Below are 16,826 nucleotides of genomic sequence, written 5' to 3'. Positions count from 1 at the left end.
TTGGGATCTGATTGATGAGGTAGGCCATCCCACTTGGCAAGAATTAATCATTGCACAGGGCGGGAATGAAATTGAGTGTACTTCACCATCGGGCCAAGTACTTGGATTGCCGAGTGAATCGACACTCTGGGGTGACGGATGAAGTGTCTTATCCTGTCCTGGATTTTCAGGACCTTGTCTGGAGACAGGAACAGTCTCTGATTGTCCAGGAGCGCCTCTAGGTGCACCATGCCCTGAACTGGGACCAGCGAGGACTTCTTCCAGTTGATCAGCCATCCGTGGGCTTGTAAGCAACTCACCGTCAATTCTAGATGACTGAGGAGGACATCGTGGGAACTTGCCAGAACCAGCAGGTCATCCAAGTATGGCAGGATTCTGATTCCCTGGCAACGTAGATGCGCCGTCATCACGGCCATAACCTCGGTGAAGATCCGAGGAGCCATTGCCAGTCCGAACGGCAGGGCCTGGAATTGGTATGGACTGTAGCCAATAGCAAACCGCAGGAACTGCTGATGCGATATGGCAATAGGAATATGCAGATGAGCATCCTGTATATCCAGGGATACCATGTAAACTCCGGGTTCCATCGTCAGCACAAGAGAGCGCAATGTTTCCATAAGAAACTTGGCTACCCTCACGAATTTGTTCAGTGATATGAGGTTGAGTATAGGCTGAATGGGTTTCTGCACAAGAAACGGGGTCGAGTTATAGCCTCTGCCACGCTGGGACTGAGGTCCAGCACAACCACTCATGTGCTTAGGAGGGAACCTACCACCATTTGTAGAGCCTGTACCTTCAGTGGATCCGAAGGGAGTACCGTAGTGCAGAACTGGTGAGGGCATACCCATGAGAGACAACTTCCAGTACTCAAGCCTGAAGTGGTCTTTAACCAGACCTGGGCGAACTGTAGAAGTCGACCTTCCTCCCTGGGCTCCCCCAGGGGAGAGGCCCGCCCCATCATGCAGCAGGCTTGTCTTGTTTTGAAGAAGGCTGACGGGCTGCCCAGGACTGTTTCATCTTGCGCTTGGTGGTCTTGGGAGCACGAGACAGTCTGGAGTAAGACTGGCCCTTAGCTTTTCCTTGAGGTCAAAAAGAATGAAAAGTGGTAGTCTTCGCCTTCTGTGCAGAAGGATTAGTAGGAGGAAGAAAAGCAGTCTTAGCAGCTCTGCTAATTCAGACACTATTTTATTTAGGTCCTCTCCAAATAAAATGTCCCCAGTGAAGGGAAGCACCTTCAAGATCTTCCTGGAGTCCAGATCCACTTTCCACAATCTTAACCACAGTATATGGCAAGCCAGGATAGATTTGGATGATGCTTTGGCTGCCATTACTCCTGCCTCAGAGGACGCCTCCTGAATGTAATAGGCGGCGGTGCATATGTGAGACGGGTATTGTCTAGCCTTGTCAGAAATATCCTCAAGCAGCTCATCCTCTAACGCCTGAACCCAGGCGTCAATACCCTTTACGGCCCAAGAGGCAGCTATAGCGGGCCTATGAATGGCCCCTGCGAGGGAATATATAGATTTCAGGCATCTCTCCATACGCTTATCTGTCAGTTCCTTCAGGGAAGTGACAGTGGTGACGGGCAGAGTAGACGACACCACGAGACAGGTGACATGAGAATCCATCGGCGGTGGGTTCTCCCACCTTCTACATAACTCTGTAGGGAGAGGATAGCGAGCCGTAGCCCATTTTGGGAGCGGGAATTTCTTACCTGGGGCAGACCAGGGTTCCTTCCTGATATTCACGAGTTGATCAGAATGGGGTAATACAGTTTTCACCACCTTCTGTTGCTTAAACATATCAGTTTTCTTGGCCACTGTAGTGGAATCCTCATCCTCAGTGAGTTGTAGGATCTGCTTAATAGCATCCACCAGGGCAGGGACATCACCCTGGAAGGCAGAATCCTCGTCAGTAACACATGATTCAGAGTCTGACAGGACCGTATGCTCCACTGCTCATCAGATGAAACCTCAGAGAGGTTAGTGGATTGTGAGGAGGAAGCAGCCTGCTTAGAGGACCCAGAGACACGAGAGTGACCTGGGGTAGATTTCTGTCTAACCAAAGACTGATGTAACTGTTTCAGCTGGGTAGACAAGCTTTCTGCCCAGGGCGGATTTAGTATAGGGACAACTTGTGGTTGCAGTGGCACCGGAGATCCCGTAGGGGGGGAGCTAAACGGTTCACCAGAGTCCCCATTGTAGTTACAGGAGCTGCAGGCTGACTGGGAGGTGTATGGCATTTAGTACACAGACCATCACACAATAATTCCCCCTCAGGTAAACCTCTGGAGCATGCCTTGCAAATTACAGGAGCTTCCAGAGTTTTACTGCCCTTGTTGTTAGACATTGTAATAAAGCAACAACTAGGCTATTAGTACGATGAAGCCAGACAGAGTACACAACTTACGGACAAAGTACACAAACAGCGTCAGAATACACACACTTGTGAACTAAATCCTGATGTACGTGACTGAGACACAGTAAAATATCCGTATAGGGAGTCCCTTCGGGTATAGAATATAATGATAGCTACCTTAGCTGGGATACACATGAGAGTGAAACCATACAGCAGGTACAGGCACACACAGTCACATGGCAATGCAGAGATTATTACAAGTACAATAAAACTGCACTGGACTAGTGTGTATATATATAACACAACGCGGTCCTAGACCGGAGGTATATATAATAATAATAATTATTATTATATTTATATAGCGCTGTTTCTCCGATAGGACTCAAGGCGCTTAACAGATACATAGCATAATATAGTACAGAAAATAATGAAGTACAAAAAAGCTTTTCATAAAATACAGAAGCATGTAGATACTAAAGGGACATTATGGAAATGCTTGAGTAAACAGGAAAGTCTTGAGTCTACTTTTGAAGGATTCTATAGTTGGGGCCTCTCGCACGGTGCAGGGAAGTGAGTTCCATAGAGTCGGAGCCACATGACTAAAAGCTCAACCCCCAGATAAATTACGGGAGATTCTAGGTACTGCTAAAAGTCCTTCATCTACAGATTGCAGTAATCGAGTGAGGCAGTATGGGATCAGAAGCTGCTCCAGGTACCTTGGGCCCTGGTCATGTAGTGCTTTGAAACTCAGTAAGCCAATCTTGAAGATGATTCGCCATCTTACAGGCAGCCAGTGAAGGGAGTAGAGTATGGGTGTTATGTGGCTAGAATGGGGCTGGTCGGTTAACAGCCCGGCAGCTGTGTTTTGCACCAGCTGTAAGCGGTGCAATTCTTTTGCTGGGAGACCAAGGTAGAGGACGTTACAGTAGTCTAATCGAGATGATACAAATGCATGGATGACTTTTGGCAGATCATCTGAGGGAATTAAGTGCTTGATTCTGGCTATGTTCCTCAGGTGAAAGAATGAGGATTTGATTGTGGCTGATATCTGATGTTTAAGTGTCAAGCCACCATCCTGGACAACGCCAAGATTCCGCACACGATCAGTGGTTTGTAATTCTGAATCCCCGAGTGTAAATCCAGTTGGTTGGCTATATCAGAATACTTGTACAATATATTCTGTAATAGGTACACTCTTTCTTAATTAATGCTGTCTGTAATAAGACATGTAGAATACTCAAGTGTCTGTAAAGTCTCATCGCTTTGGACAGGCGGCTTTACAGGGGAGACCTTGCCCTGCAATCCCAGAGACCAGTAGCAGCTATGCTCAGAAGATAGCATGCAGCGTCTCTGTCAGGAACTGAGGGAGAGTGTGAGGCAGCTCCAGGGCGGGAAATCTGCGAGGAGATGGTGCCTTGGGCCGTGGGGATGGGCTACAGGACTACAGGACTCACCGACGGTACTACAGAGCCTTACCAATAGGGGCGTTAGTACACCCGATCTGTACTCCTATGCCCTAGTGGATATAGTGGGGTCCCTGCTCGGTTACAGTGTCCATGCCAGCGTCGCAGTCCACCTCCCTAGACTGCGACAGGAACGCGATTTAGTGGCTGGTCCCGCCTGGTGGACCCTCTTACCTCCTCCCTTTGTAGCAGTCACGCAAACCAGGATAGCATCTGTGACTGTGTGCCTAAGCCGGAGCGTCTCCATCGCAAGTACCCGGGATCTGAGCCGCGGGAGTATGCGACGCCGTTTGGGAGGTGACGAAGACGCAGCGCTGAATGTCACCCTGACATAACAGTGCTACGTCCCTCGAAGTCTTCAGCTTTTTCAGGGCTGCCCAGCAGGGCCCGTCCTTGGGCTTCTAGCGCCCCGGGCGGCCAATAGGGGCGTGGCTTCATACAGGGGCGTGGTCAGTTACGCCCCCTGTACAGTAGTAGCGCCGCTGAAATGATGTGCGGTGCGCGATGACATCATCGCGCACCGCACAGTCAAGGTCCTCTCCACGAAGGGAAACTAGACGCTACGCGTCTAGTTCCCTTCACAGCGTGGGGCAGCGGTACAGAGCGGGCAGCGGGGGGCACAGCAGCAGCGAATCTTGCCATGGCGCCGCCGCCCTCCGGATGGCGCCGCCCCGGGAAAAGTCCTGCTTGCCCGTGGCAAGATCCACTACTTCTGCCAAGTGCAGCCCGCCTGTTAGGTGACCTGCTGCCTGCAGGCACCACTCGAAACTGAGCTCTCAGTGCCTGGAGGCGGGGTTATAGAGGAGGCCCCAATGCATCCTGGGACAGTTAAAGCTTTGCCTGATAGTGCCTCTGGATCCAAGATCCCGCTCTACACCCCAATGTATTCCCTGTGGAACACAGTGCACCCCGCTGCAGAAACATATGTTAACCTTTTTTTAAACTGCTTTCTATTCCTTGATGTGTGAGACAGGTTTGTGAAAAAGATTTGTACTGCATGGACTGGGCAGTGAAAATGATGCAGAAGGTCTGTAAAGTGTTTGGCACACAACAGGAGAGAAGGAGCTTCTTGCAGAATGTGGAAAACTCGTTTGCGCGTATCATCATGGACTTGTTGCAGTCTGTAATCTCAGGTGAGTGTGTGTCCTCTTTGAATGTTGTAACAAAATGTGAGCATTTCTACTGTTATTAAAGGATCAGTAAACACTTAAAAATAAGTATGTAACTAGGCCTACTAGGTTGGATATCTCACCTCTCTTCCACTCATTAAACTAGTTCAATGGCAGAGGCGGATCCAAAACAAAATGACTGGGGGGGGGACACACCATGACACAAGAGAGGGGGTGCTATTTTTGTGCGCCTTTGGTGCGCACACTTCTGGTAAAGTGGGTGTGGCCCAACAAGGGGCTTGGCTTACAAGCTAATGCCATATCCGTATGAGGATGATGCCTTGTAGAGACAGAGGATGACAGGAAAGAGAGGGTAATGGAGAGATAGTGACGCAGGAGAGAGGCAGACGGTGAAGCAGTGGGTGTCGAGGAGCGATAGTAGGAGACGGAGAGGCAGTGGGTTACTGGGAGAGGCGGAGTATGACAGTGAGAGGCAGTGGGTGATGCTAGGAAATGGTGACAGGGGGATGCAGTGGGTGACGCTAGGGTATGGGTGACGGGAAGGCAGTGGGTGATATAGAGGCTGATGGAGAAAGGCAGTGAGTTACACGGAAAGGGTGACAGGAAAGAGGTGATGAGGAGAGACAGTGGGAGACAGAGAGGCAGTTGGTGACAGGAAAGTGTTACAGGGAAGGGCAGTGGGTGATGGGGAAAAAGTGACAGGGTAAGGCAGTGGGTGACAGAGAGAAGTAGAGGTTGATGGGGAGAGGGTGATGCCTTGAAGAGGCAGTGGGTGACAGGAGAGAGAGGGTGATGGGAAGATAGTGACCCAGGAGAGAGGCAATGGTGACGGGTAAAGATACTGGGAGACAGAGAGACATTGGGTGACGTAGACTCCCGTTTCCTCAATTCGTACACAGATGAAGCCTGGGTGTACGCTCAAGCTGCTCCCATTGGGATGGACATCAGACAGACCTAGAAGAGTAGGGTCAGCTGCCGAGAATGGGGTAGTATTCCTTATACACATAATGACTACAGTAGCAGTGCCCCTTAAACACATAATGCCCACCGTAGTAGTGCTTCTTACACATAATGCCCACCATAGTAGTGCCCCTTATACACATAATGTCCACAGTAGTAGTGCCACTTATACACCATGCCCACAATAGTAGTGCCCCTTACACAAATACACTGAGTTACACTGCACTGCTCCAGCACACATGCAGGGTTACACTGCACTGCATAGTGGGGCATAGGTTACACCGCATAGGGTTGCAGACATAGGTGGTGACACACACTGCCTAGAGGGAGCAATCAGGAGGTAGAGGGCAATAAGGACGTAAGGGGGCAATCAGGAGGCGGGAGGGAGGGGAGCAATAAACCCCTTCATAACACTTCAACTCACCTGCCACTGGCATATCATACAGGGAGCAGTAGTCCTACACAATGGCCCTCATTCCGAGTTGTTCGCTGGCTAGCTACTTTTAGCAGAAATGCAAACACAAAGCCGCCGCCCTCTGGGAGTGTATCTTAGCATAGCAGAATTGCTAACGAAAGATTAGCAATTCTGCTAATATTAGCAGAATTGCAAACGAAAGCAATTTCCTTGCAGTTTCTGAGTAGCTCCAGACCTACTCCAAGATTGCGATCACCTCAGTCCGTTTAGTTCCTGGTTTGACGTCACAAACACGCCTGCGTTTTACCTGGCACGCCTGCGTTTTTTAGCACACTCCCTGAAAACGGCTAGTTTCCGCCCAGAAACACCCACTTCCTGTCAATCAGCAGAGCGATTGAAAAGCTTTGTTCGCCTGTGAGTAAAATAGCATAGTTTTGTGTAAATTTGCTTAGCGCGTGCGCCCTGCTGTGCATACGCATGCGCAGAACTGCTGGATTTTAGCATATTAGCAATTCTGCTAAAATTAGCAGCGAGCGAACAACTCGGAATGAGGGCCAATGCTAGCAACCTCCCTTCTCAGTCTGCAGCAGCGTGTGTTATCCTGCCTGAGTTGGATTCAGAGGAGCACAGGCCGCTTATAGGAAGCTGGCTCACCACATGCGTTGCTCATCCCCGTGCCCGAAGCTGCAGAGTAGAACCAGTCTCTGTGTCTGCAGGGTGCTTCAAAAGGCCGATGCATTGGAGCGAGGACGGCGCCTCTACCCGTCGGCCTTAGGTACAGATTCAGTCACTGTCTGTGTGGGGGGAGGAGGGGATGCCACGGGATGCCCGATCACTGTGGTCAGTCAGCAGCAGTGATTGGGACAATCTGCGGGCAGAGCGACGGGTGCCGGGGGACTGGGATCGCTTAGACAGCAACAAGTGATTAAATAAAAAATCTCCTAAACAAAAGGGGGGGCACATGCCTTGGTGCCCCCCCTTTCGCTGAATCCTCCTGTGTTCAGTGGAGATAATGAGATCCCTAAAACTGCTTCACATAAGTCTTCCCCTATAACAAAACCTCCTATATAATACCCCTTTCACATCGCCAATGCCGGATCCCACCCGGGCATTGGAAACGGGTCCTTCCCGGGTGGGACCCGGCATTGGACCCTACACGCTGCCATCCCGACCCGGCAATATGCCGGTTCAGGTTGCTATCCGGAGGTGGGGACTGCGGCGTCATGTGGGTGCGGAGGCTGCACTGGAGATGATCTCATCTCTGCGCCACCTCTCCCTATGTAGTGGATGGGTCTCAGGTTCACACTGGCACGGACCCGGTATTCAAGCTGGGAATAACCCTTCTTATAATCCGAGTTGAATTACCGGGTCAGGCAACACAGAATTTTTGAAGGGGCCCTTTCACACCGTACAGTGACCCGTGTCGACCTGGCAATATACCGGGTTATTTGTGCAATGTGAAAGGGGTATCATAGAGCGCAGTATGCTCACAGGTACTTGGATGCAGTGATGTGTAGTCATGGGTAGAGATGGCCATCGACCACCGATGATTCCTAATCATCAACGGTTTATGGCTGATGTTGAGTGCTTTTGCCATCGATGGGGGAGAACCAGAATGTTTCCCTCCATCGATGGCACAGCATAAACAAATGTTTTTTTTTAGTTTTTTTTAGCAAGGTGTTGGGATGCAGAGCATAGCTATCAGGGATGAGCATCAATGAGTGAAACCATCGATGGTGTCCCATTGGTGACTACCGATTGCTGCTCACAGTTTCAACATCAGTGGCAACCATCGATGGCAAATACACTGATGGCCATCCCAAATCAGGGGAAGCCTACCCTGTCACTTTGCTGGCTTTACTACAGGTTTACCTTTAAAAAAAACATATGGACATTTTTAAATCACCAAAAGAAAGACTGAAAAATAGTATTTCTCTAACGTCCTAGTGGATGCTGGGGACTCCGTCAGGACCATGGGGATTAGCGGCTCCGCAGGAGACAGGGCACAAAAATAAAGCTTTAGGATCAGGTGGTGTGCACTGGCTCCTCCCCCTATGACCCTCCTCCAAGCCTCAGTTAGGTTTTTGTGCCCGTCCGAGCAGGGTGCAATCTAGGTGGCTCTCCTAAAGAGCTGCTTAGAAAAAGTTTTTAGGTTTTTTATTTTCATTAGCTCCAGAGGGAGTCGGAACACAGGTCTCACCCTGGGGTTCGTCCCGGAGCCGCGCCGCCGACCCCCCTTGCAGATGCCGAAGATGGAAGAGGTCCAGAAGCAGGCGGCAGAAGACTCTTCAGTCTTCCTGAGGTAGCGCACAGCACTGCAGCTGTGCGCCATTGTTGTCAGCACACTTCACACAGCGGTCACGGAGGGTGCAGAGCGTTGGGGGGGCGCCCTGGGCAGCAATATATAATACCTTTTTATGGCTAAAAATACATCACATATAGCCCTTTGAGGCTATATGGATGTATTTAACCCCTGCCAGATCTCACAGATTCCGGAGAAGAGCCCGCCGAAATAGGGGGCGGGGCTTATTCTCCTCAGCACACAGCGCCATTTTCCTGCTCAGCTCCGCTGTGAGGAAGGCTCCCAGGACTCTCCCCTGCACTGCACTACAGAAACAGGGTAAAACAGAGAGGGGGGGCACTTTTTTTTGGCGATATTAATATATTTAAGCTGCTATAAGGATACAACACTTATATAGGGTTGTTCCCATATATATTATAGCGCTTGGGTGTGTGCTGGCAAACTCTCCCTCTGTCTCCCCAAAGGGCTAGTGGGGTCCTGTCTTCAATAGAGCATTCCCTGTGTGTCTGCTGTGTGTCGGTACGTGTGTGTCGACATGTATGAGGACGATGTTGGTGTGGAGGCGGAGCAATTGCCGGTAATGGTGATGTCACCCCCTAGGGAGTCGACACCGGAATGGATGGCTTTGTTTATGGAATTATGTGATAATGTCAGCACATTACAAAAATCAGTTGACGACATGAGACGGCCGTCAAACCAGTTGGTACCTGCCCAGGCGTCTCAGACACCGTCAGGGGCTGTAAAACGCCCTTTACCTCAGTCGGTCGATACAGACCCAGACACGGACACTGAATCTAGTGTCGACGGTGAAGAAACAAACGTATTTTCCAGTAGGGCCACACGTTATATGATCACGGCAATGAAGGAGACTTTGCATATCTCTGATACTACAAGTACCACAAAAAGGGGTATTATGTGGGGGGTGAAAAAACTACCTGTAGTTTTTCCTGAATCAGAGGAATTGAATGATGTATGTGATGAAGCGTGGGTTAACCCAGATAGAAAAGGGCTAATTTCTAAAAAGTTATTGGCATTATACCCTTTCCCGCCAGAGGTTAGGGCGCGCTGGGAAACACCCCCTAAGGTGGATAAGGCGCTCACACGCTTATCAAAACAAGTGGCGTTACCGTCTCCTGATACGGCCGCCCTCAAGGATCCAGCTGATAGGAGGCTGGAAACTACTCTAAAAAGTATATACACACATACTGGTGTTATACTGCGACCAGCCATCGCCTCAGCCTGGATGTGCAGTGCTGGAGTGGTCTGGTCGGATTCCCTGACTGAAAATATTGATACCCTGGATAGGGACAGTATTTTACAGACTTTAGAGCAATTAAAGGATGCTTTTCTTTATATGCGAGATGCTCAGAGGGATATTTGCACTCTGGCATCGAGAGTAAGTGCGATGTCTATATCTGCCAGAAGAAGTTTATGGACACGACAGTGGTCAGGTGATGCGGATTCCAAACGGCATATGGAAGTATTGCCGTATAAAGGGGAGGAATTATTTGGCGTCGGTCTATCGGATTTGGTGGCCACGGCAACTGCCGGGAAATCCACCTTTTTACCTCAGACCCCCTCCCAACAGAAAAAGACACCGTCTTTTCAACCGCAGTCCTTTCGGTCCTATAAGAACAAGCGGGCAAAAGGACAGTCATATCTGCCCCGAGGCAGAGGAAAGGGTAAGAGAGGGCAGCAAGCAGCCCCTTCCCAGGAACAGAAGCCCTCCGCGGGTTCTGCAAAGCCCTCAGCATGACGCTGGGGCTTTACAAGCGGACTCAGGAGCGGTGGGGGGTCGACTCAAGAATTTCAGCGCGTAGTGGGCTTGCTCACAGGTGGACCCCTGGATCCTGCAGGTAGTATCTCAGGGTTACAGGTTGGAATTCGAGAAGTCTCCCCCTCGCCGGTTCCTAAAGTCTGCTTTGCCAACGTCTCCCTCAGACAGGGCGACGGTATTGGAAGCCATTCACAAGCTGTTTTCTCAGCAGGTGATAGTCAAGGTACCCCTCCTACAACAGGGAAAGGGGTATTACTCCACGCTATTTGTGGTACCGAAGCCGGACGGCTCGGTAAGACCTATTCTAAATCTGAAATCTTTGAACCTGTACATACAAAAATTCAAGTTCAAGATGGAATCACTCAGAGCAGTGATAGCGAATCTGGAAGAAGGGGACTTTATGGTGTCCCTGGACATAAAAGATGCTTACCTACATGTCCCAATTTGCCCTTCACATCAAGGGTACCTCAGGTTCGTGGTGCAAAACTGTCATTATCAGTTTCAGACGCTGCCGTTTGGATTGTCCACGGCACCTCGGGTCTTTACCAAGGTAATGGCCGAAATGATGATTCTTCTGCGAAGAAGAGGCGTATTAATTATCCCTTACTTGGACGATCTCCTGATAAGGGCAAGGTCCAGAGAACAGCTGGAGGACGGAGTAGCACTAACCCAAGTAGTGCTGCAACAACACGGGTGGATTCTAAATTTCCCAAAATCTCAGTTGACCCCGACAACACGTCTGCTGTTCCTGGGAATGATTCTGGACACGGTTCAGAAAAAGGTGTTTCTTCCGGAGGAGAAAGCCAAGGAGTTATCCGAACTTGTCAGGAACTTCCTAAAACCAGGAAAAGTGTCTGTGCATCAATGCACAAGAGTCCTGGGAAAGATGGTGGCTTCTTACGAAGCAATCCCATTCGGCAGATTCCACGCACTAACTTTTCAGTGGGATCTGCTGGACAAATGGTCCGGATCGCATCTGCAGATGCATCAGCGGATAACCTTATCGCCACGGACAAGGGTGTCTCTTCTGTGGTGGTTGCAGAGTGCTCATCTGTTAGAAGGCCGCAGATTCGGCATACAGGACTGGGTCCTGGTGACCACGGATGCCAGTCTGAGAGGCTGGGGAGCGGTCACACAGGGAAGAAACTTCCAGGGAGTATGGTCAAGCCTGGAGATGTCTCTTCACATAAATATACTGGAGCTAAGAGCGATTTACAATGCTCTAAGCCTAGCAAAACCCCTGCTTCAGGGTCAGCCGGTGTTGATCCAGTCAGACAACATCACGGCAGTCGCCCACGTAAACAGACAGGGCGGCACAAGAAGCAGGAGAGCAATGGCAGAAGCTGCAAGGATTCTTCGCTGGGCGGAAGATCATGTGATAGCACTGTCAGCAGTGTTCATTCCGGGAGTCTACAACTGGGAAGCAGACTTCCTCAGCAGACACGATCTACACCCGGGAGAGTGGGGACTTCATCCAGAAGTTTTCCACATGATTGTGAACCGTTGGGAAAAACCAAAGGTGGATATGATGGCGTCTCGCCTCAACAAAAAACTGGACAGGTATTGCGCCAGGTCAAGAGACCCTCAGGCAATAGCTGTGGACGCTCTGGTAACACCGTGGGTGTTCCAGTCAGTGTATGTGTTTCCTCCTCTGCCTCTCATACCCAAAGTACTGAGAATCATACGGCAAAGGGGAGTAAGAACGATACTCGTGGCTCCGGATTGGCCAAGAAGAACTTGGTACCCGGAACTTCAGGAGATGCTCACGGAAAATCCGTGGCCTCTACCTCTAAGACAGGACCTGATTCAGCAGGGACCGTGTCTATTTCAAGACTTACCGCGGCTGCGTTTGACGGCGTGGCGGTTGAACGCCGAATTCTAAGGGAAAAAGGCATTCCAGAAGAGGTCATTCCTACACTGGTTAAAGCCAGGAAGGAGGTGACTGCACAACATTATCACCGCATTTGGAGAAAATATGTTGCGTGGTGTGAGGCCAGAAAGGCCCCCACGGAGGAATTTCAATTGGGTCGATTCCTACATTTCCTGCAAACAGGATTGTCTATGGGCCTCAAGTTGGGGTCCATTAAGGTTCAAATTTCGGCCCTGTCGATTTTTCTTCCAGAAAGAATTGGCTTCAGTTCCTGAAGTCCAGACTTTTGTAAAAGGAGTACTACATATACAGCCCCCGGTTGTGCCCCCAGTGGCTCCGTGGGACCTTAATGTAGTTTTGGATTTTCTCAAATCCCATTGGTTTGAGCCACTCAAATCGGCGGATTTGAAATATCTTACATGGAAAGTAACCATGCTACTGGCTCTGGCTTCAGCCAGGAGAGTGTCAGAATTGGCGGCTTTATCGTATAAAAGCCCATATCTGATTTTCCATTCGGACAGGGCAGAACTGCGGACTCGTCCTCATTTTCTGCCTAAGGTGGTGTCAGCGTTTCACCTGAACCAGCCTATTGTGGTGCCTGCGGCTACTAGCGATTTGGAGGATTCCAAGTTGCTGGACGTTGTCAGGGCATTGAAAATATATATTTCAAGGACGGCTGGAGTCAGAAAATCTGACTCGCTGTTTATACTGTATGCACCCAACAAGCTGGGTGCTCCTGCTTCTAAGCAGACGATTGCTCGTTGGATTTGTAGCACAATTCAACTTGCACATTCTGTGGCAGGCCTGCCACAGCCTAAATCTGTCAAGGCCCATTCCACAAAGAAGGTGGGCTCATCTTGGGCGGCTGCCCGAGGGGTCTCGGCATTACAACTCTGCCGAGCAGCTACATGGTCGGGGGAGAACACGTTTGTAAAATTCTACAAATTTGATACCCTGGCTAAAGAGGACCTGGAGTTCTCTCATTCGGTGCTGCAGAGTCATCCGCACTCTCCCGCCCGTTTGGGAGCTTTGGTATAATCCCCATGGTCCTGACGGAGTCCCCAGCATCCACTAGGACGTTAGAGAAAATAAGATTTTACTTACCGATAAATCTATTTCTCGTAGTCCGTAGTGGATGCTGGGCGCCTATCCCAAGTGCGGATTGTCTGCAATACTTGTACATAGTTATTGTTACAAAAAAATCGGGTTGTTCTTGTTGTGAGCCGTCTGTTCAGAGGCTCCTACGTTGTCATACTGTTAACTGGGTTCAGATCACAAGTTGTACGGTGTGATTGGTGTGGCTGGTATGAGTCTTACCCGGGATTCAAAATCCTTCCTTATTGTGTACGCTCGTCCGGGCACAGTATCCTAACTGAGGCTTGGAGGAGGGTCATAGGGGGAGGAGCCAGTGCACACCACCTGATCCTAAAGCTTTATTTTTGTGCCCTGTCTCCTGCGGAGCCGCTAATCCCCATGGTCCTGACGGAGTCCCCAGCATCCACTACGGACTACGAGAAATAGATTTATCGGTAAGTAAAATCTTATTTATACCTTTATGTTTTATTTAGGAAATTCTGCATTTAGGGGTGAAATTGTGTCCTATAGTGCTGTAACCATATTTGTCATATAGTGACACCTACTATACAGTAGGTCTTCTCTCACACTGATGTTCTAGATTGTGGGGCAGATGTATTAACCTGGAGAAAGAATAAAGAAGTGATAAACCAGTGATAAGCGCAAGGTGATAACGCACCAGCCAGTCACTACAGATTTAGAAAATGATAGTTGGGAGCTGACTGGCTGGTGCGTTATCACCTTGCACTTATTACACCTTTATCACTTCTTTAGTCCTTCTCCAGGCTTAATACATCTGCCCCACTCTGTTTTAAATGAAAACACATATCCTGCCTGCAAAAATGAAATTAAACACTCTGGCTGGTTACAATCTACTCTACAGTGAAGATTTTTGGTTTTATATTGCAGGAGGCCGCAATGAAGAGGACAGCAGCTTCCTGAACCTTTTTCATCTGGTTAATGCTCAGGCAAATTTTCACAAGGAGATCCTGTACTTGGCTCTTAATTCCCCTTCTGTCTGAGAATAATACATCCAGAGACTTTTGCATGCCTGGAATATGTAAGGTGAAGTGTTTCAGGTAAAACTGCATTGACTATATGGCTAGTTGTGCAGAATTACTAAACACTACTCATGAGCTCATGTAGTGAATCTACCTAGTCATCTACTGGAGTGGTGTAGTGGTGTGTATGGTTTCTAATTTACCCCCTTCCTAAATACCTAGCAAGTATTAGAGTACTGTACAAAGCAATACTTAATGCTTATAGTGTCTTTAGCGTTATCAGTAGCAGGTTGTGGCCTTATAAAAAGTTGTTTGAAATATTAACATACTATGGCCATATAAAGACATAGCTATCAGACATATGTCTGCTTCTTGTTTTATGAAAGATAGAGAGGCAGAAGAGAAATATAAAGCCAAAGACCAGTGTTAGAACTAGAGATTTTATTTTTCTGCTTACTTTAAACCTTGCACCATTTTTGACCATTGCTTAACACAGACTTATCTAAGTAAGCTATTTCTATAATAAGAAAGTATTTATTATTTTCTTCTATGGGGTGGTTATGGTGTGATGATAATTTATTTCCGTGATTCTTTTCTTGTGAAAGACAGGCACTCCTCAACACTAGACAATGCATGGTTTCTTAACATATAAATATTGAGTTATGGCTGTGTATGCAGTGTTTACATAGGCTTTACTTGCTCTGATGGCACTGTTGCATTATGGGTTTTTGAAAAGTTGCCAGCAACTTTCTATAAACTACATGCCAGCAACTTTCTATAAACTACAGCTTTAGTATAAGGCTATAACACTCGACTAATGATGCAATTGCATTGGGAATACTTGTTCTTAACTCGGTATTTATTCATTTTGAACCCAGGGGTGTCATACAGTGGTTTGAGCCACACTATCAGCTAAAATTCATGTTCTTCACTAAATTGGCTTTTCAAAATATAATGTATATTTTGACAGATACATACTACAGTTTTTAGCAGGGCTGGCACTCGTGTTTAAACACCATTATATTCAGCCGGTGCCCTCACAAACATCGTGATACTCATCTTGCGGGTGCGGCACTCCAGGCTTCGCAAACGAACACACAGAACTTCAGTTGGATCTCATTAACGTTTCAGTTCATTTAACGGTCATCAGAATATTCTGATGACAGAATAATATACACACACTTATCTATATGTACTTAATCTGATACACCTTTAGTTTTGACACTGTTGTTTATGTATTTTAAATACAGAGAAATAAAAGCATATGTGCAGTTGTTTATCTTTTTCCTATATGTGTTTCCTAAGTAGGTGATATGGTCTGAATGAAGAAATACTGTATTTACATTGTTTCTTGTTATGATAGGGGATGATACACCTCTGAAACTTTGCGAATAAAATCATCTTATTTTTATCTCTTTGGTATATTTAATTCAGCCACTGCACTCAGTGTTACCAGTTCCGAATTGATCGCTCGCTAGCTGTTTATAGCAGCCGTGCGAACGCATAGTCGCTGCCCACAGGGGAGTGTATATTTGCTGTGCAAGGGTGCGATCGCTTTTGCAGCCGGGAGATGCAAGCACAATTTGTGCAGTTTCTGAGTAGCTCAGAACTTACTCAGCCACTGCGATCACCTCTGCCTGTTCAGTCCCGGAATTAACGTCAGACACCCGCCCTACAAACGCCTGGACACGCCTGTGTTTCTACAATCATTCCTGGAAACCGGTCAGTTGACACACAGAAACGCCTCCTTCCTGGCAATATCCTTGCGAATGGATTCATCGTAGAATCCATTGCTGGGTGCCGATCCACTTTGCACTCATACGATGCGCCTGCGTATTGCGACACATATGCATGCGCAGTTCTGACCTGATCGCTGCGCTGTGAAAATCCACAGCATGCGATCAGGTCGGAATGACCCCTATGACTTACATTGTGCAAATTAATTCTTACACTAGATTCAGAGCTATGAGAGAGACCAATGTATTGGCCAATGAATATGAAGGAAAATACTCTCTACCCCAGGGATGGGGAACCCTCGTCCCTCCAGCTGTTGATTAACTACACATCACAGCATGCCCTGCAACAGTTTTAGCATCGCCAAATAGCAAAACTGTAGCAAGGCATGCTGGCAGAGGCGGATTGGCCATAGGGTTTACAGGGAAGATTCCCGGTGGGCAGACGCCCCCGTGGGGCCTGTTTTGTTTGAGGACATGTGGTCCTTTTTATAGACATAATGAATAAGATGCAAAATAATTTGTATATATGAAAATGACTTTGCCACTTAGCCTGTGATTGCAGATGATCTAGTGTATGCTCTGTCTGCCTACTTAGCTAACATATAAGATTGAGTGAATAGTGATTGGGATACGGTTGGTGTAATAAGCAAGAAAATATATCTTTCTAAAGAATGATATAGTTTCCTAAATTCTGAAGGTGTAGCATATAATGTGCTCATAATATTTAATTTTATTTATTT

General features: G+C 48.1%; 1 protein-coding gene across 3 annotated transcripts in view; it reads left to right on the top strand.

Moving 5' to 3' along the window:
* FBXO47 (F-box protein 47) overlaps positions 1–15,761 on the top strand; it is an 873,621-nt gene extending 857,860 nt beyond the window's left edge. For all 3 annotated transcript variants that reach the window (XM_063959707.1, XM_063959704.1, XM_063959709.1), the window contains 2 exons: positions 4,795–4,954; positions 14,259–15,761. In XM_063959707.1, the coding sequence (XP_063815777.1) occupies positions 4,795–4,954; positions 14,259–14,371 (273 nt within the window). In that variant the 3' untranslated portion in view covers positions 14,372–15,761. The remainder of the gene's footprint in view (positions 1–4,794; positions 4,955–14,258) is intronic.
* Positions 15,762–16,826: the final 1,065 nt, after the last annotated feature.

Source organism: Pseudophryne corroboree, chromosome 3 (assembly GCF_028390025.1).
Source record: "Pseudophryne corroboree isolate aPseCor3 chromosome 3, aPseCor3.hap2, whole genome shotgun sequence".
NCBI classification, from domain to species: domain Eukaryota; kingdom Metazoa; phylum Chordata; class Amphibia; order Anura; family Myobatrachidae; genus Pseudophryne; species Pseudophryne corroboree.
This window is presented reverse-complemented; position numbering and strand designations above follow the sequence as displayed.